The sequence below is a fragment of the Protomyctophum bolini genome, assembly GCF_963924005.1.
Source record: "Protomyctophum bolini genome assembly, contig: SCAFFOLD_286, whole genome shotgun sequence".
Classification (NCBI taxonomy): domain Eukaryota; kingdom Metazoa; phylum Chordata; class Actinopteri; order Myctophiformes; family Myctophidae; genus Protomyctophum; species Protomyctophum bolini.
This window is the reverse complement of record NW_027665560.1, coordinates 18,346-45,542: the sequence shown is the minus strand read 5'-3', so window position 1 is coordinate 45,542 and position 27,197 is coordinate 18,346. Positions and strand designations below refer to the sequence as shown.

Sequence of the window (27,197 nt, the reverse complement as noted above, 5' to 3'; positions counted from 1 at the left end):
CAGCGGCGGTTTTCCGAAAAACGCGTCCAGTTTGCAACCACGTCTTATAGTTTAAGTCGTCATAGCTTAATTTTTTTTTTTTGCCCGGGTTTTCGTCAGTGAATAAAAAGGTAGTCGATGAACAGTTTTCGTCACGGTTGTATATAGTCGACGAAACCAACGCTGTTTGGACATACGAGGTTTCAATCCGACGGCGTGCACGACGTGCACTTGCGTGCGCGTTATGTGGGCATGCACGCACGCACGCACGCACGCATGTCTGACCAAATGGACCGGGGGCCGGCAGCCACAGATGGAAGGAGCAACATGCATTTAAAAGAAGACTTTCCAGACGGGGGTCTTTAGTATTTTTCCACGTCTTTTTTTAACAACTCTAAATAATATATCAAGACGTCTCTTCCAACGTTGTAAACTATATTCTTGAGCGAAGGGCTTATATGAAAACTGCCTGATGATTCCCTCCTAAAGCCATTAAACTACATTGAGCCAGACACCGAGCAGAGAGAGAGACACCGAGAGACAGAGAGAGAGAGAGATCATGATTCATGATAATTAGTGAGCAGTTGCGTACAGTAGTAAAGTACATTTACTTGGGTACTGTACTTTTGTTGTTAAATATCTGCACTTTACTGGAGTATTGTGTGTGCGTGTGCGTGTGCGTGTGCGTGTGCGTGTGTGTGCGTGTGTGCGTGTGCGTGCGTGTGTACTTACGGTAGGTTGCATAACATATTGTTGATGAGGCATCCAGGACGTACTCTGGACCTGCGGGGAAAAAAAACACAAATAATAATTGCTGTCGAGTGAAATTATAATTCCCACCTCGTTCACACAAACACGCGCTGCCGTTAAATACAGTAAAAACAGACTGAGAGTGGGAGAAGTACAGCTCTATACAGTACGTTATATACTGTACAATACAAGACTGAAAACAGACTGAAAGTGGGAGAAGTACAGCTCAATACAGTACGTTATATACTGTACAATACAAGACTGAAAACAGACTGAAAGTGGGAGAAGTACAGCTCTACAGTAGGTAGAGTGCTGCTCGGAGCGCAGATCCCTGCCAGGTCCAGTTGCCTATACCAGCATGGGTTTAACCCAATCTGACCTGAGATCAGATTCTAACGCACGGAAGAATGGTGGTTCTTTAACGCATTTTGACCTGAGATCAGATTCTCCAAATGTCTCCTAAATCCTGACACACACAAAAATAGCAGATCTACAAGCTGGCGCGCTATGAGCTTGTAGATCTGCTATTTTTCAATAGCTAAAGTATAACATAATGTTTCAAACACCAAAAGGGGTTCCCGCCCCAAAATGGGTTTTAACGTCTGACGTCCCAAAAAAAAAGTCTTCTTAAAGAATATCATAATTCAAAGATTTGTGCCGCATTTGCACGATTTTTCAAAAAATAGCAGACCTAAAAACAGACGAACAGACGATAAATAAAATACTATTAATTCTGGAATTAAGAGACATTAATAAACCCGAGATGTCCCGGGTTTGGCAAAAGTTTAAGCGATAACCGTGAGAAATAACGGGTTTGGCATAGATATAGTATAATATTGGTATACTGTAGTGTATATTGCTGTCATCGGGCGGCAAACCCTGCATCTCCATATTTCATCTTTTTATGTTGATATAAATAAATGCTCAATTTTATTCTTCACCTCATGGCAGTGACACACAATAGTAATGCAAAACAGCTGACGAAGGAATCTCTTTTTTTTTTAAGCATTTTTATAGAAAAATGTGACCTTTTGTATACGTTTGTAATGATTAGTGTGAGATTCGCGATGCTTCTGTTATGTTTAAAACTAAGTTTGCTGTGAGGAGAATAGTGGATGCCGTCTCCTCCTCCTCCTCCTCCTCCTCTGGGGAAGCAGCAGTGTTCTTGGAACAAATATTCTCATTCATGTTCTGAAATCCTAAATCCTTATTTGGTGTCTTGGTCTTTTTTATGGACGGACACATTTCTCTATTCTATATCCTCTGATCGGAACCAGCACATAATATGTTGACTCTTATGTGTGCCCGTACGCAGGCGATGCAACAACAAAGAATACATTGAGATAGCTAGCTGATTCAAGTGTCTTTTGGTTTTCTTTATGAATATTTAACCCTCTAACACCCGCATTAATTTCTATACTTGCAAAAAATAGATTTCAACCTTACTACTACTTTGTACTACTAGGACTAAGACTAAAAAAATATGTTAAAAAAAAATAAAAAAATAAAGTTTGATGGAAAATGTATAATAATTATATAATAATATAATAAATTAATAATTTACATTTGGGGGATATCTTTCACAAATAATGAATAAAACATGTTCTAGACATTCTAGTGATCACAAAAAAACATATATTACAATTATTTTACCTACTTTTATTAGGGTAAAGGTCAAAAGTCTTAGGTTAAAAAATGTTCAAAAAAATTGCTGGGTCTTAGAGGGTTAACCAACCAAAGTATTTACAAGAGACCTGTGACTATATATATAATACCTATTTACAAAGAGAGAAAAAATCAGGCCAGGGACCAATGGCTCTATAGGTGCTCTTTGGTGATACAGGTAAGGACATATGACCAAAAAAAGGTTTTGAAAAAAAGTACTGACCCTGTAGTGTATAGTCTATAGACCTGACGAAGACCTTTTGGGTCGTTGGGCGGTGGGAAAATTGTTGCCTTGCTCAAAATTAAGCTCTAATATGTTTGGATTTATTTTCTTTGTCATAAATAATCACTTTGGATCCCCACCCCCTCCCATGCCCATTTCCAGAAAAGTTAACAGATTTTTTGACAGCAACGATATATACAATCCATCACATTATCAGTTCAGTTTTGGTGGCTTGGAACCATAATATTGATGGCTCCAATGCGCCAGTCTGTGCTCAGTAAAACACTGATAAACTACACTGCACGGTGGATTCCAACATCAGTCTGAAGGCCTGGCGTCAACCCAGCGAGTTGAGAGATGAGACAGAGAGAGTCCCTGTTCTCTGAGGCCTGGCGTGTCTTCACTAATAATAATAACCCATTCTGACCTGAGATCAGATTCTAAAAATGTCTTCTACATCCTGACAGTTTTCCATTCTGACCTGAGATCAAGATTCTAAAAAAAATCTTATTATGTCGATTCAATTTTTCAATAGCTAAAGCATAACATAGTGCTAATACCAAAATGGGTTCCCGTTCAGAATGGGATAATATACAGACAGACCAGACAGATTGACAGCCACAGATTGACAAGAACAGACGGAGAGTGAAAGAGAGAGAGAGAGAGAGAGAGAGAGAGAGAGAGAGAGAGAGAGAGAGAGAGAGAGAGAGAGAGAGATAGAGAGAGACATATCAAGATGGAGACAAACATGAACCATGGGTGCGGTTTTCTATTGGAAGATAAAGAATGGTTCTGTCGATAGGTAGGTAGGTAGGTAGGTAGGTAGGTAGGTAGGTTTATAGATAGATAGATAGATAGATAGATAGATAGATAGATAGATAGATAGATAGATAGATAGATAGATAGATAGATAGATAGATAGATAGATAGATAGATAGATAGATAGATAGATAGATAGATAGATATCTCCTTCCTGCTAAATCTATACAGTATATCTCATAAATAGAGAGGCATGTATTTAAAACAAGAGAAATTCAGTTGACATAGCAGTAATAAACATTAAACAAAGATACAGGTAACACTAATGTGATAACAATTTTAAAAAGTATAGAGGCTGGGCTATATATGCATGTGTTGTGGTTGCGCGAGTACACAGCGCGTTTGGAAGGAGGGGTGCATACTCAGTTTAGACTATAGTCATTGGTTAGACATGGGTTAAGGTTAGGTTTAGGTGTGCTGCCCCGTGGGAGGTTAGGTTCAGGGTGAGGGTTTGAGATAGGTTGTAGTTGTAGGACTAATGAGTAATGACTGGTCTAACCAAATGACTAGTCTAAACCAAAAACTGTCTAAACTATAAGTATCCAATTGATATACCAATTGATACAGGCTATACATCAAAGGCGGTCGGAAACACGCGAGCCACACGTATTGAGGCTTGAATAATAATGAATAATAAATAATATAGGACTGGAAAAAGTCTCTAAAAGTGAGTGTGTGTATTGTATACTGTATATTCGGGGGCTGGCGTTACGTCTTATGTGCTTTGAAAAGCCTGGTGTAGCCCGCCCCGTAAAGGACGACTTAAAATCCGACCCATGGTCCTCTGCATCTGTTCTAGTCAGGTAATGTAGAAGCTATCGGTACATATAGATGCATTACCCATAAAAACGGCATATAAATCCACTTAAAGACCTACATATTTACCGGGGCTGTCTGCACATGGACTGATCTGACTGATTATATTTTACGATATATTAAACATGTATGATGTGTCTATATATCTTTCTATCTACATGTATTTCTCTTCCTATGTTATGTCTTATTTACAATGTGGATTCAATACATAGGATCTTTTGTTGAGGTCATCCAGACATTAGGATCAAGCTGGATTGTAGATACCAACATGCATCTGGGCGGGGTGCATACTTAGTTTGGACTATAGTCATTGGTTAGACATGGGTTAAGGTTAGGTTTAGGTGTGCTGCCCCGTGGGAGGTTAGGTTTAGGGTGAGGGTTTGAGATGGGTTGTAGTTATAGGACTAATGACTGGTCTAACCAAATGACTAGTCTAAACCAAAAACTGTCTAAACTAAGTACTGCACCCCTCTGGGCTCCAGGTGAGAGCGATTTGATGATCCTAAAGCAGCTGTCACATGCAGTACTGCGTTGACTAGGTAATGTAGACTAAGCAATGTCAATTCCTTAAACCTGACCGAAATGACCGAAATAAAGATTCAAACTCAAACTCATTCATATACCATGAATAATGTCTCACTGCTTTAATGACAAGGTTGAGGACAGCACCTTTTTCATTCTAAAATGCGGGCCAGGTGATATTTATTGAAGCTAAAAATGGTTCAATGAATCTCTGCTATTCTGCATTATCTGTCTAAGACGGACGGAGACAGACAGACAGACAGACAGACAGACAGACAGACAGACAGACAGACAGACAGACAGACAGACAGACAGACAGACAGACAGACAGACAGACAGACAGACAGACAGACAGACAGACAGACAGAAAGACAGACAGACAGACAGACAGACAGACATGAAGAGAAAGCTGAAGATAAGTGCAACCAAAGGAATTAACAGGGCTTGGAGCAGACAAACAACACAGACTGGTCATTGATCCTGCTAAAATGATTAGATTAAACAAAGACAAACGGCGGTAATCTCCTATGAGCAGCAACGAACGGTCCTCCGAGCCGGATCGCAGCTCACGATGCGCATCTCAAACTAAAAACCTTGGGTATTGTCGCTGTCAGCAAAGTGGAAACCTTTTTCTAAAACTGTTACTTTTCAGCGTGCAGAGACAAAAACAAACACGTGCTCCAATGAGTGGTGCAAAGTAACCAAGACATTTTAGGGATGTCAGACTATCAGCGAGACAGTCTACCAGAAGGACAGACAACCAAAGAGACAATCAGACTATCAGAGGGACAAACCATACCAGGGAGACATTCTACCAGGGAGACATTCTACCAGGGAGACATTCTACCAGGGAGACATTCTACCAGGGAGACATTCTACCAGGGAGACATTCTACCAGGGGGAGACATTCTACCAGGGAGACATTCTACCAGGGAGACATTCTACCAGGGGGAGACATTCTACCAGGGAGACATTCTACCAGAGAGACATTCTACCAGGGAGACATTCTACCAGGGAGACATTCTACCAGAGAGACATTCTACCAGGGGGAGACATTCTACCAGTGAGACATTCTACCACTGTTCATTTAGTTTTTGTCAGTTTAAAAAGGTAGTCGACGAACATTTCTCGTCTTTAGTTTTAGTCGACGAAAACAACACTGTCTCACAGAGAGATCCAGCTGCCATGCTATACAGCGACATGAATGAATACCAGACGAGGTTACACGCAGGACACCGACTGCATGGAGGCTGGCCTGGGATCAGTGGGATGTGTGCCATGCCTCACTGTCACGTGGGCGCATCAAAGGGCTTCCCAGAACACACAAAGCCAATTACCATTAACCCATTCTGACCTGAGATCAGATTAAAAAAAATGTCTTCTATACATCCTGACAGTTTTCCATTCTGACCCGAGATCAGATTCTAAAAAAATGTCTTCTACGTCAGTCGCTCTTCGGTTTTTCAAAAAATAGCAGACCTACAAGCTCATAGTGCGCCACTCGGTGGCACGCTATGAGCTTGTAGATCTGCTATTTTTCAAAAGCTTAAAGCATATAACGTAATGCAAACACCAAAAATGGGTTCCCGCATAAAATGGGTTAAAAAAGCTGCCTCATGGATAGCATTAACGAACACACAGCCGTGTCCTCTTCAAGGGGGTCATGGCATAACCGATTGTTTTATGAATCAGTACCATGCTCAAATTATAAGAAGGTCGGTTCGGATATCAACCGAGCACATAATGAAAAGCAAAGCAATGTGAGAAACGGCAAATGGGTCTGCGCGGGAAAAAGAGGGAATTGTTGGCATCCTAAAGCGTATAAGTGATTGTTTTCTTTCTGTCTCTCTCTGTGTGTCGTCTGTGTACTTTAACGGGAAGATGGAGGACTCACCTTGCCGCGCGGACGACTGGCTCGGGGGGGGGGGCGATGGGGGGGGCAATATTATACAGCGAGTGTCTGCGGAGAGAGAGGCTGCGCGGCTGATATTGGAACTGTGTGCAGGATTAATATTTCCTCAAAAAAAGCCTTGGCCATTGTTTTTGATAAATCAATTTGGGAAGCCTTTTCTTCCCGAGAGGGGGATTATAGAGATTTGCCCTCACCCCGCGTTCTCTCTCTCTCTCTCTCTCTCTCTCTCTCTCTCTCTCTCTCTCTCTCTCCCCCCCCCCCCCCCCCCCCACCATCCTCTGCACCACAGTCAGGTGGAGGAGCAGAGTTGTAATCAAGCACGGCTCAAAAACCAGACACTCCAACCTTCAGCCACCCCCCCCATGCTTGTTTGCCTGTTTTCCCAAATGATCTCTCTCTCTCTCTCTCTCTCTCTCTCTCTCTCTTCATAAGGACAGAGCAGCGTGTGAACACTCTTCAAAACGTTTTAACTGTTTTATATTTCCAACTCCCTTATTCCACACGTCGGGATCAGTGATGCCGTGTTTGTTATAACTTTCAAGTTATAGCAGCACAGAGAGAGAGAGAGAGAGAGAGAGAGAGAGAGAGAGAGAGAGAGAGAGAACAGGAGACGCCGGGTCAGGACAAAAAAAAACAAACGAGAGGCGTGTGTAGAAGAAAACATCTTCCTCAAAAACATCTCGGCTTGCGCATGCTGCTGTGAGGCGTCGTCGCTCACACATTAAAGACAGCGTGCTCTGTCACTGTCCTTGTGGGGGGGAGAGGAGGGAGGAGGGGGGCCAGACGACAGCCTGCAACGGAGCAAAGCTTGTCTCGTCAAAACATGCCACGTGACTCCCCCCCCCCCCACCCGTCTCCGCCAAGGACAGCGAGAGAGCAGCAACCCCTGTCTTTTTATGTGTGAAATGATGAGTGTTTGTTTTTTTGGGGGGGCCTGTCACTGTGTTTCTCTCCCCCCTCCTCCTCCTCCGCTATGTGTGTCTCTGATTGTTTGTTTGCGGCGTGTCGTTCGTGTCGTTTTCCGGTGCGTCGTCACGTTTTGCTACCCGGTGAAACAGATGTTTTGCCGAGCAACAGCTGGAAGAAGAAACTATACGAAATTACAAGAGAATCCCAGCTGTTTCTCATGCGGGCCTATGTGTGACTGTCCCACTCCAACATGTCGACTACACACACACACCCTCTCGCCGTGCGGTCTGAACGCACACACGCACGCACGCACACACGCACGATAGCACGATAGCACGATAGCACGATAGCAGATGCACTGCAGGTTAAGCACCTAAAAAGAACAAAAAGTTGCATATCCACAAGCTCACAGCACATCATACCATTGACCAGTAGTATACGCTGCTTGAGCAATTTTTGCTATTCATTTTTTGAAGATCCAGGAACATTTTTGATCAATTCTATTGATTCTATTTTAGGTCAAAAGGTTCACCCATATACAATATGGCATGCCTAAATATATAGGAACGTCAGGTTGAAAGTAGTTAAGGGCTCTTTAAGGACACAATGGTATACTTCCCTGTGTGCAACAGAACCACCCAGACCGAAGAGAACCACCCAGACTGAACATAGAACCACCAGGACCGAACAACAGCTCTTTGTGAGTTTGACGAGGCTTCAGCAAAATGTTTATTAATGTCTGTAATGCAGCCAAATGTCACAATCATCAACTCATGCACACACACACACACACACACACACACACACACACACACACACACACACACACACACACACACACACCTGATATGTGGAGACAGGTGAAGCAGCGATGAACGGTGTGATGGAAGTCTGTGCGATCATTCGGTTGGTGGCGATGCTGTAAGGCGATGAGTAGAACCTGCAGGAGAGGAGAGGAGAGGAGAGGAGAGGAGAGGAGAGGAGAGGAGAGGAGAGGAGAGGAGTGGAGAGGAGAGGAGAGGAGAGGAGAGGAGAGGAGAGGAGATTATTTAAGTAGGCCTAACTGCAATTCATGTTTGTAAAAAAACGCACGGTCGCACGCACGCACGCCGTGTGCGAGCGACACGCACACTCTTCCGTGATCAGATCAAATCCTCGCTTGAGGATTTTCATGAAATGTCTCACGGGTTCTCTCAATTGAAAAGTCGGGTTTTATCTCGTCAAACCGAGCTTTGTTATCGTATAAAACAGTTGGTCGTCTGTATTATCTTTGTATATATATTTTTTTCTCCCAAGGCCACGTCATTCCACGCCGGCTGGCTTACAGCTATAGCTATAGCCAATATTGCGGGAGCTTTGTAGAAAAGTCAATGCATTTAACCCCATTCTGGACGGGAACCACTTTTTAACTACTATAAGCATTATTTAGCTATTGAAAAATAGCAGATCTACAAGCTCATAGCGCGCCAGGTAGGTCTGCTATTTTTGAAAAATCGTGAAAATGTGGCACAAATCTTTTTTCTCATTTTTTTGACGTCAGGCCTAAATGGGTTAAGAAGAAACCTATATAGGGTCTGCCAAAATCTCCCGGAGGGGGCGTTAACATATGTGTCACGTGGTAGCGGCCGCCATTTTCGCTGGTATTTGTGGTTTGTTTACACTCAGCGACCATCCGTGTACGTTCTAATTTTTAAACACCAGAGGGAGTTCTACGAGCTCGTTCCTGGCGACAACACAGTGAGCCAACACCAGGATGGAAAGAAAAAACGTGGGCCTCGACATACCTTACAAGGACAAGCATTAAATGTAGTCGCATTAGTGGTGGTAGAAGATCGAATCCTCTGTTCAGTAAGTGTGTTCATAGGGGTCGAGACCGTCAATATCCTTGATTTTGTTGAGGTAACGCTCCTTTTCCTCAAAGTTAAGATTGTCCTTGTAAGCAAGGTATGTCGAGGCCGACGTTTTTTCTTCCATCCTGGTGTTGGCTCACTGTGTTGTCGCCAGGAACGAGCTCGTAGAACTCCCTCTGGTGTTTAAAAATTAGAACGTACACGGATGGTCGCTGAGTGTAAACAAACCACAAATACCAGCGAAAATGGCGGCCGCTACCACGTGACACATATGTTAACGCCCCCTCCGGGAGATTTTGGCAGACCCTATATAGCAGATGGGGGGGAAGGCGGAGGGCTAAGATGGGCTGGGAAGCGGGGGTTCTTTAGCACACCGTTTGAGACATATACACACACACGGCGACCCCGAGTGTCTCTCTGATCCTCCTGGGAGTCCAAGTGGAATATAATATGTCCACCATCCACCACGTCTAGGAGAGATCATCATATTGTTACACAGAGACAGGACAGGACTGCTCCGGTCAGAGCACACTCTCCAGCCTCAGCCTAAACCTTGGAAATCATACCCGACTTTTTTTTTTTTTAGGTTTTATTATAGGTTCAGAACCAACTGTTAACATTATAGGAGGTATGTAGGGGCCGGGGTGTGATGTTTGTAGCTGCACAAACATCTTTTCGGAGACCCTTGTCCCCCCCCCCCTCTGCACCAAATCTCTTTCCAGGAATTAGCTAGATATAAAATGTATAATGTGAGATTGTAAGAAGGTTTATCCATAGAACCGGGACACGCTATAGGGTTCATGTGGTGAAAAAAATAATAATAAAAGGAAAACTGTCTGGGGTGCATTTTTAAAGCGATATTCGCCTTAAAGCAAGACTCTGAATTCTGAGTTCTGCTTTATACTATTATGGCCGCGCTACAGGTGGGCTGTATGGAATACAGTATACAGTAGAGTAGAGGCTTTAAAAAGAGCTTTTTTATCAATAATCTCCACCAACAACGAGTTGAGAAAACAGGCTTGAAAGGTTCACTTCTGTGGTCTCTAACATTACACCTAGCTACATGTTTAATTAAGCATGTATTTAATATTCACATGTCTACTTCTGAGTCTGCCTGTGCTATTAACTCATTTTTGAAAAAAAAAAAAAAAAAACCTTTCTCCTGGAATTTGCGCGATGGCAGTCTCTCAGTCAAATCTGGTCACATATGATAATTTACATGCACGCAGATGGCTTGTATAGTGATATACAATTTGCAATACTGGCACCGCAAAATCATAATCATGACATAAATCATATTCCTAATGATCCGCACACAAATAGCTGCACTTTGGTGTGCCACAAGGACATAGAGAAGGAAAATCCTCATCCTGCTTGCGTTTAATAACAATCATGCCGGGCTAAACCGGCAGCGTACACCAGAAGGTTATTTAAAGGTTTTATGACATTCATTTTCATTTTTTTTTCATTTTTCTTTTTTCTTTTAGGTTTTATGACCTCAATTACACCCAAAAAACCTGCACTTTGAACATTCAGTGGATTTTCTGTGGTCTGAAGTTTTCTTTGGGGTTTGGAAGCCTTTTGAGCTACAATGAAAACAGGCAACACAGTGAAAACAGTGACATCTGCTGGCAAATCCCATTGACATATATGGGATTTGCAGGCTCTTGCGTCACAAACTGCCGGCAAATCAGAGCACCTGTTTGAGCCAGAAAACCCCAGATCACAGAAAATCTACTGAATGTTAAAAGTTCATGTTTTTTGGGTGCAATTGAGATTAGAAAACCTAAAAAAAATAAGAACAATTCCAAAACCTTTTTTTTAATGTCACAATCCCTTTAAAGGCCGTTCATACCGAGAACGATAACTATAACAATAACTAGTATGAATAAACACCACGACAACAACGACAACAGTATAGTGGTGAACAATTAGCCTGGTTAATAAACCAGACTAATATCGCACGGACCGCGGGATATTAGTCTGGGGAGGCTCAGCTTGGATTTCATTTCCAGGGCTGCGGGTTGAAACATTTTCTCTTTGACGCAATTGGTCAGAGCTACTGTCAGTCAAAGGTCTCAAGCATTGAAAGTCACTGTACCAAAGCCATATTGGCCCATATTACATACCGTGTCCCGATTGGCCTCCCCATTTCTCTGGTGTAGGAAATGGGCGTACAATTGAGCCTCTCCAGACCGTAATCCGCCGGCAGGCAATTTTTTTTTGCCAACGGCTGATTCGGTCTGGTTTATTAACCATGGCTAGTGAACAATATCGCGTGGATCACTTTTCAATCAAATTCCATCAGAATGACATATGGGAGACGCTGGCGCGGGCGGTGCAGTAGCACAGGGGGTGTGGGTTCAAGTCCCACACACACACACACACATGCAGGAGTTCCATTCCATTCCATTCCGTTCCATTCCATACATTAAACCATGCACAGGAGCGTTCACTTACCCATTCTGCATAGCAGCAGGGTCGTATGTTAGCGCCATACCAGTCTGAAACACAAAATACACAAGACACATGCATTCATTAATCCATGTTGACCCTCTGGGAACAATTCTACAAAATGCCTTTCTACATCCGGACAGTTTTCTGAAAAAGCTGTATGTTTCTATGCCAGTCGTTCTTTGATTTTTCAAAAATAGCATATCTACAAGCCCATAGCGCGCCACTCGGTGGCGCGCTATGGGCTTGTAGATCTGCTATTTTGCAATAGCTAAAGCATAACATAATGCTAACACCAAAAGGGGTTCCTGCCCCAAAATGGGTTAAACAGCATCCTTTTCCAAATCTGATTCAGAATCAGTTACCCGTGTTTAAACATACTGAATTTATCTTGGCAAGTCATCCTCTAGTTTACACCACACAAAAACACAGAAATACAAGATTAAAATAAAATAAACATCTCTAAATACCCCCCATGTATGTTTTTTTGTGTGTGTGTGTGTGTTGCTCATATTGTCACTCTCACTAATAAACACATACAGTAAGTGAATTCATGTATACGAGTTTTAGCTTACTGCACATTTTATACATAATTTACATCCGGTATCATCGTCACTAATATATAAATAATTTGAAGTAACCGTGCACTTCAAACACAAATATACAAACACATATGCAGTAAAAGTAAACAATAATAAAAATATACACTATATTTGAAGCAACCACTTCAAAAATATAAGCACGGTTTTAAAAAGCTATAAAGTGTATGTGGACCTAACTAGTATAAGGCATATAATCCAAATATGTCTTTTCTTTTTATCATCGATTTTTTTCCCCTTTTATTATTTGAATCAGTAATAAGGTGGGCGTGATAAGCTTCGGCTTCGGCCCAAACCTTTTCAGTCAAACTGTAATTGTGTAACCCTCGTTCTGAATGTACAATGTATTGTAAATGACAGAGATAAAATAAACTAACTAAACTAATATAATATCTTGTTAGGTGTCATTATTCTAATAAATTGTCACTGTCTTTCGGGGCACGTCACTCCCTGTCAAACCAAACATTTCACAGTGGCTCCTGCAGGATGAGCATAAGTGACAAATAAAACGCTCTTGAATCAACATAAAATACATACAGTAGGCCTACATTATGCATAAATATACTGTATTATACAGCAAATCAAACGGGGTGTGGGGGGGGGCGCCCTAGTGTAGTTGCTAGAGCAACTACACTCTTCATGCGGAAGGTTGTCGGTTCAAACCATAGAGTATTAAAAGGATAGAGACTGAACTGGCGCGAAGCTCCGCCCCCCTCCGCTATTCATGTCAGTGGAAGTTGCTCAGTGTCGTTTTGAAGCACCCGGAAGGCTGCCGGAAGGACCGTCTATTTCCGCATTTTTTTCGCTGATTCAGCATTTGGGCACCAAATTTTGGTGCCCAAATGCGGAAGTGCAGCCTGGGCTTTAACATTGAGCGCTCGGTTGCACGGGGGGGGGGTTTCCTCGTCAAGAATCCACGGGTCCGCCTGCAGTCCTTCCTCTTACCACTAGGGCCCATGAGCGCTTCAACATTGGAGTGCCTATATAGCTGGCCCCTTGGTTCAAACCCTGCCTGGCATGAGCAAGGGCACAATGCGGTCACAACAGGGTTCCCAACACCAAATCAAAGGTGTTCAGATCTGAGCCAAGTCCTCCTGAGGAGGCACGTCTGCAAAGCCTGTCCTGGACATGGGTATATCCGGGCACAAAAACAAATCCACAAATCCCCATACGGAAAAACCAGACACTATAGACTAGACGTTATAAGACAGTGGAGCCAGGCATTGCAGGCAAGACAATGCATAATTATCATTCCCGCAGCCTCAACAACAAACGACCATTTCAATCTTCCAGTGGACATCCTACAGGAAGGACGAATCTGTCACCGCGGAGCAGCTTTTTATGTTTTATGAATATTTTTTATCGAGAGGGTGACGCATTGTTATCAAGAATGTTTTTTTTTTTTGTTTTTTTTTGGGGCTCAGGCCTCTTCTGTTGTGCAATGACTTCCGAGTCATTCCAGGTGGCACCCAATGGCTTGAACTATATAGCTTTATTAAACCATTCTGACCTGAGATCAGATTCATACGAGGTTTCCACTGGATACACACTGGTCTTGATTAACCCATTCTGACCTGAGATCAGATTAAAAAAATGTCAGTCGTTCTTCGATTTTTCAAAAATAGCAGACCTACAAGCTCATAGCGCGCCACTCGGTGGCGCGCTATGAGCTTGTAGATCTGCTGTTTTTCAATAGCTAAAGCATAACATGATGCTATAACACCAAAATGGGTGCCCGGTCAGAATGGGTTAATGACATTTCCTGCATGGACTTTACTGTTACTGTCCTTTATCTGGTTCCTGTCCACCTCTGTAAATTTGTGCAGGGACACTGACGACAACACCGAGGTAATTCATCATCATCATCTTTTTGCTGTACTTCAAAAGACCTACAGTACTATGCTTTTTCGAAGGACAAGGTGCCTGGAACTATACGGAACTCGTGAGTTGTCCTTCCAGTTCAGTTTGTATATATGGCAGTGATTTTCAATTTCTGTGCCCAAGGCAAATACCCTTTTCTCGATTAAATATTGAGAAATATGTAGGGGGGAAAGGGGGGGGGGGGGGGGATTGTTTAAATGTACTGTGCAGCATTTTGGTTCTGTAAAAACACAGTCCACTCCGCACTTGGCAAAAGTGCTACATTCTTTGGTAGGAAACATTGTTTGACATGTTGGACTGCACACAGCGTCGAAGTACAGTGTCTCGAAACATTAGTGTTTCGTCACACTGTGGATGTGTGGCCTTCAAATAAATTAGGCACGCGACAGTTACCGCGGGTGAAGTTCTATATAGACTAGATGTGACATTGTTGGAACAGTTAACACCACATTAATGCCTTCATTATGAAAGGGTTTACAGTGTAACAAGGCGTGTGCACATACATAGAAACACACAATTCTTAAAATGTAACCCTTTTAACCTCTTAAACACTATACTTTGTTTGACTGGTGAACCCCAGGGGTCTATAATAATTGGTCCCCTGCTTTTCCCCTATATAGTCTACACCATTCTCTTCACCGAATATTTGCCAATTTTCACCATTTTCATAGCATTTGAGGTGGGTCTCCCTATATATATACTCTTCCACTGAGAAATGCAAACACGGTGGGGCACAGGCGGGTTGAAACGTTGCCCTGCCTGAAACAGATAGGCACTCTACATCTCCCCTGAGCAAGCAGCGATTTCCTTTGCTTGCAGAGGTAGGCTACAGTATATGTTTCCGCGGGTTTCGAATCATGGGTGTTATACATTTTGCAATTATCGGGAGAGGCCATGAGGCATAAAACACATGGATCCATATATGAACCTATGCTTTTTTTTTTTGGACCCGAGGCCACCCAAGGAGTCTGTGTAAATAGTCACCTTAAATCCTTCCTCCCCCCTCTACACACCAAATCTCTGGTGAAGAGAAATTGCAGCTATTGTAGTATACAAGCTCACAATGTGTCGAATTGCAATGTGTTTCGCAGAATATTCACCGATTATGACATGCACAGTATATATACAGGGCTGCTGAGGTTCAACAGTGCGCGTGCGTGCGTGCGTGCGTGCGTGCGTGCGTGCGTGCGTGCGTGCGTGCGTGCGAACAGCGAGGCAGACAGAAGCAGCTGTCTGCGGAGGCAGATAAGTGCTGCCCTCCTCCTCTGATGGATTCTCCTGTGAGAGTCTGGAACACTGGCAGCCCAGCGCCACTCATTATGCATGCAGATGTTATATACTGGGAGACCAACACAGGAAGTGTGTGTGTGTGTGTGTGTGTGCGTGCGCGCGCGTGTGTGTGTGTGTGTGTGTGTGTGTGTGTGTGTGTGTGTGTGTGTGTGTGTGTGTGTGTGTGTGTGTGTGTGTGTGTGTGTGTGTGTGTGTGTGTGTGTGTGTGTGTGTGTGTGTGTGTGTGTGCGCGTGCGTGCATAGTTTGCCCAGTGAGGACATAAACCATGCAGTAAGGACACCTGTAATATACTTTACTGCCAAAGGAAAGACACACACACAGACGAACGCGCGCAAGCACACACGCACGCACGCATGCACGCACGCACTCCATAGGTGGACTGTTTTTCATTACTAATGCTTGACCAGAGTGACTTTGAAAGGTCTTTGTGAGTGTGGGAGTATGAGTGCGAGCGTGACCACAAGTCTGTTTGTGTGTTTGTGTGTGTGCATGCGTGCGTGTGTGTGTGTGTGTGTGTGTGTGTGTGTGTGTGTGTGTGTGTGAGTGCGTGTGTGCAGTGACTAATATAATGTCAGCATGACACAATGAGAAGAGGATGTTCTGGAGGTCGCATCTCTAGATACTTTACGAAGGGGATTTAAATTGTGACCTTTTTTTCTGTGTGTAGTCTATATACACACAGAAAGAGAGAGAGAGAGAGAGGCAGAGAGAGGGAGAGAGAGAGAGAGAGAGAGAGAGAGAGAGAGAGAGAGGCAGAGAGAGACAGAGACAGAGAGAGAGAGGGAGGGGCGATCAATATGGGGACAGGGAGACAGACAACGGGAGGAATGTTGACAGAGAGACGGAGAGGGGAACAAAATGACAGCCGCTCCTCCGAGGAAGAGGAGGGTGACGAAGAATGACCCGGCTGATAAACTGACATGTGATGACTATCTCTCCCCCAATCTGTCCTTTGCAGATGATCAATGACACGCACGCACATACGCACGCACACACTGGGGGGGATCATTCGCCCCAAAATGGGGTCAATTATTTACAGGTATACACAGTGTGCAGATCAGCTATTTTTGGTTGGCGTTGCTAAACCCCTTATCCATCTCAAAAGCCTTTTGTGTCCCACACATCTTACAGGCTGGCTGGCTGACTGGCTGGCTGGCTGGCTGGCTGGCTTGCTGGCTGGCTGGCTGACTGGCTGGCTGGCTTGCTGGCTGACTGGCTGTCTGACTGACTGGCTGGCTGGCTGACTGACTGACTGACTGGCTGGCTGAAATGGTTTCCTAGTATTTTGGAAATTATTCGGGGGCCCACTTGCAATATCCTTGAGAGCCAACCAGGCAATATATAGTGTTGAATTTTGACAGCAAATATTTAGATTTTAGTGTCAAAATAATAATAGTCTCTTGAATAGTTTTAATTTGGTTTTAGTCACATTTTATAGTCACCTGGAATGTTTTAGTGTTTTAGTCAACTAAATACCATATCAAGATTTTAGTCGACTAAATCCGCAGTTGAATTAATCCAGTCGCGAGATTGTAGATCTGCTATTTTCAGCATGCAACCAAAGTGTAAAATAATGTCATTACAACGACATCAAGGCCTGTCAAGACACATTTTAGTCGGCTAAATCAACTGTAGATTTATTCGACTAAAATCGTATGACATTTAGTCTGGTTTTAGTCGACTAAATGTCATACGATTTTAGTAGAGACAACGACTAAAACTAAAATAGAACTTTGTTGCCAAAAACAACACTGGTCTCAGCCTTTACACCACTAATGTCAACCGGGACAGAAGAATGATGGACAGACCAACAGAGCAGTGCACAAGTGTTACGAAGGAGGGGCGGGTGTGTGTGTGTGTGTGTGTGTGTGTGTGTGTGTGTGTGTGTGTGTGTGTGTGTGTGGTTCAGAGCTCTGTGTGTGTAACGAGGTGGAGAAGAGAGAGAGCGAGGGATGAAAATAGACAGCACAGAAGAGAGAGAAGAGAGACTCACCATGGATCACTTAATTCCTTCATCCCGTTTAAACGCACGCACACACGCACACACACACACGCACACACGCCCACCCACCCACACACGCATGCACGCACGCACGCACGCACGCACTCACTCACCCCCTTCCCACCCACCACCACCACCAGCCAGTGTGCTTATGTCTCCTGAAGGACAAACATTTCATCTTTCCTACTCTCTCCTATATACCTTGCTACGTCAGCATAACTGTCAGCCCCGGTGTGTGCGTTGCATCTGTGCGTGCGTGCGTGGCGTGCGTGGCGTGGCGTGCGTGCGTGCGTGCGTGCGTGCGTGCGTGCATGCGTGCGTGCGTGCGGCTGTGCGTGCGTGCGTCTATTCATTCTATAGTCCAGCATGGAGCCCTCCTCCTCCTCCTCCTCCTCCTCCTCTAACTGTCCTCCCCGTGTGTGTACATGCGCGGCTGCCAGCTATAGGCCTATCAGCCGGGGCTTTAACCCATTCTGACCTGCATGAGATCAGAATCATACGAGGTTTCCACTGCAGGTCTGATGAACACCATTCTGACCCGAGATCAGATTCTAAAAAAAATGTCAGTCGCTCTTCGATTCTTCAAAAATAGCTAGACCTATACAAGCTCGTATAGCGCGCCACTCGGTGGCGCGCTATATTTTTGCTGCTATTTTCCAATAGCTATAAAGCATAACATGATGCTATAATAGCACCAAAAGGGGTTCTCCTCGCCCAGAATGGGTTAACCTTGGCCTCTCACGTGTTGCTGATGAATCCGTTCGCACGGAGGATCCGCTAGTATCCAATTTTAGGTGGCCCGCCCGGCCCGGCCGGCCTCCCTCCCCACCCACCGGCATCATGATGAATGGTGTGAATATGTGTGCTCAGTGAGGCGTTCGCCTTGAGATGCAATTTGCCTGACAGCGCCTATATATATACATCCGCGGCGGGGGGGGGGGGGGGGGGGGGGGGCGCTATCCTTTTGATCGATATCCGCCGTGGGGGGGCGTTTTATTTATTTATTATCCTCCGATAGTCTTTGTTTTAGCGCGGCCGCGCACGGTCGCCGCGCGTCGCTTTAAACACGATGAACGTGACAAGTGGTGTGTTATGTGTTATTATTATTATTGTTGGTTGTTTTTTTTTTTTTTTTTTTTTTTACTTGAAGCCAGATGTTATATGAGGTTATTAAGGGTCCTGGGGTCTGTTGTTATAGAGATGTCGTTATACCTCAGGGCTATAAACATGAGCTCAGTGGAACGGATAATATATAGGCTGCATGGGTTTAACAAATGATATAGTTCAGGGGTTTTCTATACTGATTGTGAATGAGGGACCACTATACCCTGTCTTGGAATCAACCATGGGGACCACGTACCACCCTGACTCATGGAGACCACCACCCTGACTCATGGAGACCACCACCCTGACTTGGACTCAACCACGGGGACCATGTTATTGTTGTGTTGGGTGGGGATATGGGCGGAGATGCTAAATTGTAATATACTTGCTATGCGTCCCATGTGTATCACCCACTGTTTCTCAACCGATGGTCCGTTGACCGTTATATTCCTAATAATAATGACTCAACCGGACAGTCGGGCGGTGCACTTCCCCCTCTTTGAGATTCTATAAGTCCCTTTTTCGGGTCAGGGACCACATGCAGTATAATACCTTCACGGACCACCTGTTGAAAACCCCTGCTTTATAGTCCATGCATGGGAAACTGGCCGCCCGGTGGGCCACATGCGGCCCCCCGCCATCTTAATGCGGGTCGCAGGTCAATTCTTGATTTCAGCTAATTACTAATTTTTTTTTATTTTTTATTTTTTTTTATGTCCAATGTATTTTAGTTCATAATGCATTTGTTGCTCTCCGGGATTCCAATTCAAAAATAGCTGATCTACAAGCTCGAAACGCGTCACAGTGCGACACATCTTGAGCTTGCAGATCAGCTATTTTTTCTGTGCTTGCGCTATACCGAATCTGTCAGCAGGGCCATTCGGAATGTGTTGATAATGGGAATGAAAACACATACGTAGGCACACCACAGGAAGTGCAGGGCTGAGGCCCGGGCCAAACATGCCAACTTCCTGTTATACACAGTCTACATGGGGCGTGCCCTTAAGAGTATATATGAATAGAGACAGCACCTCGGAGGAAACCCTGAGGCGAAATGGACATAGTGGCCGAATTTGGTATTGCAGCGTGCATGGGCCCCAAACACATGAAACACGCTGGTCCGTTGACTATCAATCATTGTTCACGTTCACGATGACACGTGGACGCCGTTTCATACGTGCGCGCACGTGAACGCGTGCGATGATATAGTCAAACGGCCCAGCGCGTTCATGTGTTTGGGGGAAAATCCATCCCAGAATGCACTCTGTTTCCTATATACCCGGAAGGAGGAGTGAAATCGCCTCATGCGCTTTTATAAGGGACACTTCACCCTTTTTGCAAAAGAATATATGTTAATGACGTTTAGGAGCTTTAGAACACTTTCCTGGGGGTATTTATGTGTGTAATATGTGGTTTTAGATCTTTTAGATTGTAGCAGTGAGCCTGGTGTCTCTGATGTCATGGACACTGGGCTCACTTCCTTCCTGGACTACATGTAAGACAGCTCTCCCCCCTATCCACAAGGAGGAGCAGTGCACCAAAGAATTATGGGAATTGTAGTCCAGGAAGGTAGTGAGACCAGTGTCCATGACATCAGAGACAACAGGCTCACTGCTACAATCTAAAATATCTAAAACCCACATATTACACACATAAATACCCCCAGGAAAGTGATCTAAAGCTTCTAAACATCATTAACATATATTTGTTTGCAAAAAGGGTGAAGTGTCCCTTTAAAGCAACTTAAAGTGGACGGGAGGAGAACTCGGGTGCCGTCTCTATATTCATATATATATACTCTAAGTGGCCTGCTGTGACCCCCAGAGGGAAATTCAAAGGAAACAAACAGCAGAGGGTGCTGTTTTATTTTTTTGGTGTAGGTGCGTGTCGTCTTACCTCTCCCTCTCTGTGCCACGGCCTCCCGTTCTGCGGGTATTTACTCTGACTCTGTCGCTTCTTTTGCCCTCCGTCAGCAAATTTGCACAGCAAAGGCTCATTGGGGGCTGGAGAGAGGGAGAGAGAGAGAGAGAGAGAGAGAGGACACAAAAGTTAAATGGATTGTGGAGACAGTTTCCCTTCCTTCCTTGCTTCCTTCCTCCCCCCCACCCCAGAGATTCCCAGGCCGTGTTGGCACTAGTCCCTCTCTCCTCCCCGGGTCGGCCTCATGGCAGACCTTGAAAGAGGGTATATAACGGGGTATTGTTGAAATAATAATCAGAGTATAATCTCTCTCGCAAATAGCTGCGAGACGCTGTATATATAGCGCAGCCAAAAGTCATTTTCTTTGCAAAAAAGGCCCTTTCCCCGATAGTGTGCACTGCATGTATAATTCCCGCATGTTGACTCTATATAACAGCAATTTTCCTCCCCTTTGGCTTTTGGATTCTTTTGTCTTTTTTTTCCCCCCCACTAAAAGGCAAAACCAACCGGCACGCATATTATAAGCATCTCTCTCTCACACTGCAGGGGTGTTGTTTTGGTTATGACATGGACGTCGTCGTTCACAAAGTGACCAGCAGGGGGCTATACCCATAAATATACACCACCACCGCCGTATACAAGCAAGCGATAATAGTGAGTGATTCTTGTGGAACCGAGGCAGGGGCGATAGTCCACCAACTATATACTCGGAGAAGGAAAACATGACATGAAACAACCTTGTTATTATAAGCCTCGTGTTATGACCTCATTATCCAGAGTCTCCCTCCGGTATCAACAGCCCCCCCCTTTTCCTCGTCGCGTTCCCCCGACCGAAAAGGTCAGCGAAAGTTGCTGCGATGACCCCCCACCCCCCTCCCCCCTCCCCCCCCCACCCCCAGTCTCTCTTAAGACAACATTCTCAGAAGGTCAACGTCGTTCTCACATGCATGCAGCAGCCCAGAGGACACAGCAACAAAGGAGGAGGTGTAGGAGGAGAGATGGAGGGAGGGGGAGAGAGAGAGAGAGAGAGAGAGAGAGAGAGTGCAGTGACGAGCTTCTGAGGAAAGACAGACTTGGTGAAAGAGGAGGAGAGAATGAACAAAAAGCGAGGGAGGTGGACAAAAAAAAAGAAAAGGCCTTAGTGGGACTTTTTCTGAGCAACGCGTTGGCCGCGCCGGTTCTAGAGGTCTTATACATCTGAACCCTCTCTCTCTCTCTGTCTCTCTCTATGTCTCTCTCTCTCGCTGCATCAGCAAGATCACAATCTCGCCCTGAAGTGGACTGCAACATGTGTGGAGATGAGAGGAGCGGAGACATGAAAGGGGTTGAAGAGGGGCGGCTCAGGGAGAGAGAACAGAGAACAGAGAGAGAGAGAGAGAGAGAGAGAGAGAGAGAGAGAGAGAGAGAGAGAGAGAGAGAGAGAGAGAGAGAGAGAGAGAGAGAGGATAAAGAGTCACAGAGGAGGAGAAAAATAGAGTGTATGCCGGTGACATCATCGTCAAACCAGGAAGTTATGCATAGGAAGGCCAACTGAGTGGCAAAAAAACGTCTTTCTGCCCATATGCATCCACACAGAAAAGTCATATCTGATTGATAGATTTTTAACCTGTGACTTTTGACCTTTGACCCTATATAAAAGTAAGTAAAATAATTGTAATATACGTTTTTTTGTGTGATCATTAGAATGTCTAGAACATGTTTTATTCATTATTGTGAAAGATATCCCCCAAATGTAAATTATTAATGTATTATATTATTTATTGAGTCAGTGATTTCACTTAATTCAAATATCACTTATTTTTTTGTTTTGTTGTGATAATCCTCTCTACTATAGAGTGTGCTGACCATATAAGGAGTTCCTCCATGTCCCCAGTTAACCCCTGGGGGTCAAAAAAACCTTAGGTTTCGTTTTTGTTCTCTATCCTGATTGGATGAAAGCTTGTGTCCCAAGGCAAAAACGAAACCTAAGGGTTTTTGACTGAAATCACCTGACACCCCCTTTAAACATTTTTTTTAACCTAATTCCTAGTAGTACAAAGTAGTAGTAAGGTTGAAATCTCTTTTTTTGCAAGTAGAAATTAATCTGGGTTTTACAGGGTTAAACAACGTTAAACAATGTTAAACTCACTTTGCATGTTGCTTTTGCCACTCGATGTGCCAGTCACTTTAACCGTTTCAGTTCATACGACGTGTGAGACCGTCATAAGGATTAGAAACGATCATAGCCTTTGACGTCTGTGGACGTCCTAGCGACGTCCTAGTGACACGGGGCGAGATAAGAATATTCCGAATTTTTCCTATTTTTATTTTTGGCATTTCGCTTTTCGCTTGCCGTATGCTAACGCTCTGTGCAACTATTAGCTTGTCATTGACTCCCATGTTAGCGCGGCGGAAAGAATGACTCGTATCTCCTAATCCAGGGCGCTCTCCGTGGTGATGAACGGATCGATATGCTGGCGCTTCATTTCTGCTCCTCCATCCGTCTCTCTCCCGCAAAATATGAACGCTTTTTGGATCATATATCGTATAAATTAAAACGATCGGGATGTTTAGGTCAATTTGTCAAGTCAACTTTTTTTAGGAAAGTGTTTCCGGTTCATGGCTTTCAGAGTCCCTATCCCTTTAAAGTTTAAAGGGATAGTTCAATTTTTCTTTAACTTAAGTTGTATGAAATACTTGCCATTAATATAGTGGTTGTATTAAAATGGAATTGATTCATTGATTGCCAGAGTCCCGTGGTGGGAGTTCTGCTCTGGTTTTGGTGAAATAGTATAAGTAGTTCATTCCCGGTCATTTTGTGGGGGGCACTGGGGGTCACTTATTAAACGTAAATTAATCCACAAAACGAACGTAATTGTATTGTACATGGAACTATTTTTTGGGCGTAGTGATATGGACACAAAAAACATGGTTCTGTGTGATCAAGTTGCGCTAATATTTTAGAAATAGGTCAACAATACAAATTACGTTAGTTTTTGTGGATTAATAAGTGATCCCAGTGTCCCCCACAAAATGACCTAGAACTACTTAATATTTCACCAAAACCAGAGCAGAACTCCCACCACGGGACTCGGGGGCCATCAATTAATACAGTTGCAACCACTATATTAATGGCAAGTATTTCATACAGCTTAAGTTAAAAAAAAAAAATCTGAACTATATCCCTTTCAGTATACAAGATGGGCTCTTTTTTCCATTAAAACCCAGTGAGGCGCAACGTTTGGGCAGATTAAAGAGTTCCACCCGTCAGTGACACGATACGAAACCACACAATGCCAACAGCATTAAAAGAAATCACATCATAAAACACGCTTTGTTCGAATAAATAATGGACGTCAGCCTTAGTGTCACATCCATACGCAGGACGAACGGGGATTTGTGCCGAGAGATCACGCGTTTTTATCTCTGTGGCATTTGAAGAGCACACGTTTTCAAATTTGCTAAAACCGTGCGTTTTTTCGACATGGCAGAAGGAACGCATAAGCCCTTTCCCTCTCCCTCCCTCCTGCACCTGCAGTCAGTCATGACCCGATACCCGAGAACTGACTGGCCTCTCTCTCTTGTCAACGCGTTCACATTAACAGGCCTCCGTCCGCGGATCTGTAGCAAAACACACACACACACACACACACACACACAAACACACACACACACACACACACACGTCCAGGCTTCACCACGCACGCACGCACCTCGATGCTTTAGTCTATACCGTCCCAGATGCTGTGAGGTGCACAGGGCATGTGTCTTTCCACAATGAGGCTATAGTGTGTGTGTGTACGTACGACCGCCGAGATCACCAGACAGATAGAGAGAGAGAGAGAGAGAGAGAGAGAGAGAGAGAGAGAGAGAGAGAGAGAGAGAGGGGGAGACATATACAATAAGAATTATAGAACGTGAAAGGGAGAATTGAGAGACAAAGAGAGCTGCTGCTGGTGCTATAGCTATAGGTGTGTATAGGGTGCTGCCATGCAGTGGTTAACCCATTCTGAACGGGAACCCCTTTTGGTGTCAACATCATGTCATGCTTTAGCTATTGAAAAATAGCAGATCTACAAGCTCATAGCGCGCCACCGAGTGGCGCGCTACGAGCTTGTAGGTCTACTATTTTTGAAAAATCGAAGAACGACTGACATTTTTTTAAATCTGATCTCAGGTCAGAATGGGTTCATCAGACCAGTGTGTGTCCAGTGGAAACCTCGTATGAATCTGATCTCAGGTCAGAATGGGTTAAGGTGACACGTCGTGTGTGGGAGTTGAGTGGAGGTCTGGTGGTGATGGATTCTTCTAATAAGGAAACATTCGTTTGATTTGTTTACTTGCTTCATCTGCCTCACAGTGGAGACAATTAGCCATAGTGTTCGCTGAGAGGAAGGAGCGTGTGTGTGTGTCTCTACCGCATGAGAGTTGCACTATATCCATGTGTGTGTGTGTGTGTGTGTGTGTGTGTGTGTGTGTGATGTTTGTGGCAAGTGAGTAAAAAAAACTGTCAGAATTAATGCTTGTCTGTGTGTGCCTGCCTATATGGACGCATCTCCACCATGTGTGTGTGTGTGTGTGTGTGTGTGTGTGTGTGTGTGTGTGTGTGTGTGTGTGTGTGTGTGAGTGTGTGAGTGAGTGACTGAGTGTGTGAGTGTGAGTGTGAGTGTGAGTGTGAGTGGGAGAGGAGAGGAGAGGAGAGGAGAGGAGAGGAGAGGAGAGGAGAGGAGAGGATCGACAGCTGAAGAAAACAACAAAAGCTTGTTCCAATCCTATATACTGACTTGCTCATGGGAGATAATTACCTAGCCGACTAATTCTGAGAGTCTGACACACACACACACACACACACACACACACACACAACTACATCCTCAGTTCCCACAGCACACCCAGCCAATTTGCTTAAGACTGCAGACCCAAAGCCAACTGACTCACCCACAACTGAGCGCGCGCGCGCACACACACACACACACACACACACACACACACACACACACACACACACACACACACACACACACACACACACACACACACACACACACACACACACACACACACACAGAAGAATATCCATTTCCACACGCATGCAGCCTTACAGTACACATTCACAGCACGTCTTGCTGCCCCAAAGTGCCATCTAGGGTTTCAGCAGGCCAGAATGAAGCTCCGGTCTGTATACAACATGCTACACTTCCACCAATGCTGTGGTCTTCTCTTTCGGTCTATACAACCCGTCGACTGCATGAGAAACCATGGCCGACCAGCTCCCTTAACGACCCTAAAATGATGCGAGAATCACTTTTAACGAGGTTCTGGGTTTCTATAAGGTCAACGAGGAACACAAACAGAGGCCTCCTCCTCCCGTCCATGCCCCCTCGTTGGTGTTCCCATTTGTCTTTTCACAGGGTAGCGTTGCTGTAGCAACAGGCAAACATGTCGGTATTAGGTAACACCGATGACACGTGCGAGCGTACGTATACGAGAGCGCGCATGCACGAGCGCACGCACGCAGACACGGTATAGAAAACAACAAAAATGTTCTGATCATCACCTGGAGTGTATAAAGGCCTGTTTGCCTGTCTTACACGATAGAATCCACATGGTATAAAATAGTGACTAATTGCTAAAAGTGGTGAAAACACTTTCAAACATAGTCGATGTTTTGAAACACATCCGTTATAGAAAACACGTTTTTCCGTTAAGAAAGTCACGATGCCCTCGTGGGTCTTAAAGGCATGTATTTCCCTATATAAAATGTCACCATGCAGAAAGGCTCGCTGATTCATATATGTGACAATGAGATGGTGCAATTTCAACAGCAAGTTAGCCAAAGCGATGGGACACATTTCACCCAATAGCGCGTGGCGCAGAAGAAAGAAATGACTGCCGTCACTGTTGAGATTCCAACTGAACAGTGGGTGTCAAGAGGGACAGTTCCCAGTGTGTGTCAGAGGGACAGTTCCCAGTGGGTGTCAGAGGGACAGTTCCAGTGGGTGTCAGAGGGACAGTTCCAGTGGGTGTCAGAGGGACAGTTCCAGTGGGTGTCAGAGGGACAGTTCCAGTGGGTGTCAGAGGGACAGTTCCCAGTGGGTGTCAGAGGGACAGTTCCAGTGGGTGTCAGAGGGACAGATTCCAGTGTGTGTCAGAGGGACAGATTCCAGTGGGTGTCAGAGGGACAGATTCCAGTGGGTGTCAGAGGGACAGTTCCCAGTGGGTGTCAGAGGGACAGTTCCAGTGGGTGTCAGAGGGACAGATTCCAGTGGATGTCAGAGGGACAGTTCCAGTGGGTGTCAGAGGGATAGTTCCCAGTGTGTGTTAGAGGGACATATTGCAGTGGATGTCAGAGGGACAGTTCCAGTGGGTGTCAGAGGGACAGTTCCCAGTGGGTGTCAAGAGGGACAGTTCCCAGTGGGTGTCAGAGGGACAGTTCCAGTGGGTGTCAGAGGGACAGTTCCAGTGGGTGTCAGAGGGACAGTTCCAGTGGGTGTCAGAGGGACAGATTCCAGTGGGTGTCAA

The 27,197-nt window shown here is 44.7% G+C and overlaps 1 protein-coding gene across 1 annotated transcript in view; it reads right to left on the bottom strand.

Moving 5' to 3' along the window:
* The window catches only part of LOC308312246 (RNA-binding motif, single-stranded-interacting protein 3-like), a gene marked incomplete at both ends in the record, with an annotated part of 57,891 nt that extends 32,839 nt beyond the window's left edge, over nucleotides 1–25,052 (bottom strand). Inside the window, 5 exons of the mRNA XM_080794626.1 lie at nucleotides 712–762; nucleotides 8,439–8,535; nucleotides 11,906–11,949; nucleotides 20,673–20,779; nucleotides 25,016–25,052. Of these exons, the coding sequence (XP_080650752.1) occupies nucleotides 712–762; nucleotides 8,439–8,535; nucleotides 11,906–11,949; nucleotides 20,673–20,779; nucleotides 25,016–25,052 (336 nt within the window). The remainder of the gene's footprint in view (nucleotides 1–711; nucleotides 763–8,438; nucleotides 8,536–11,905; nucleotides 11,950–20,672; nucleotides 20,780–25,015) is intronic.
* Nucleotides 25,053–27,197: the final 2,145 nt, after the last annotated feature.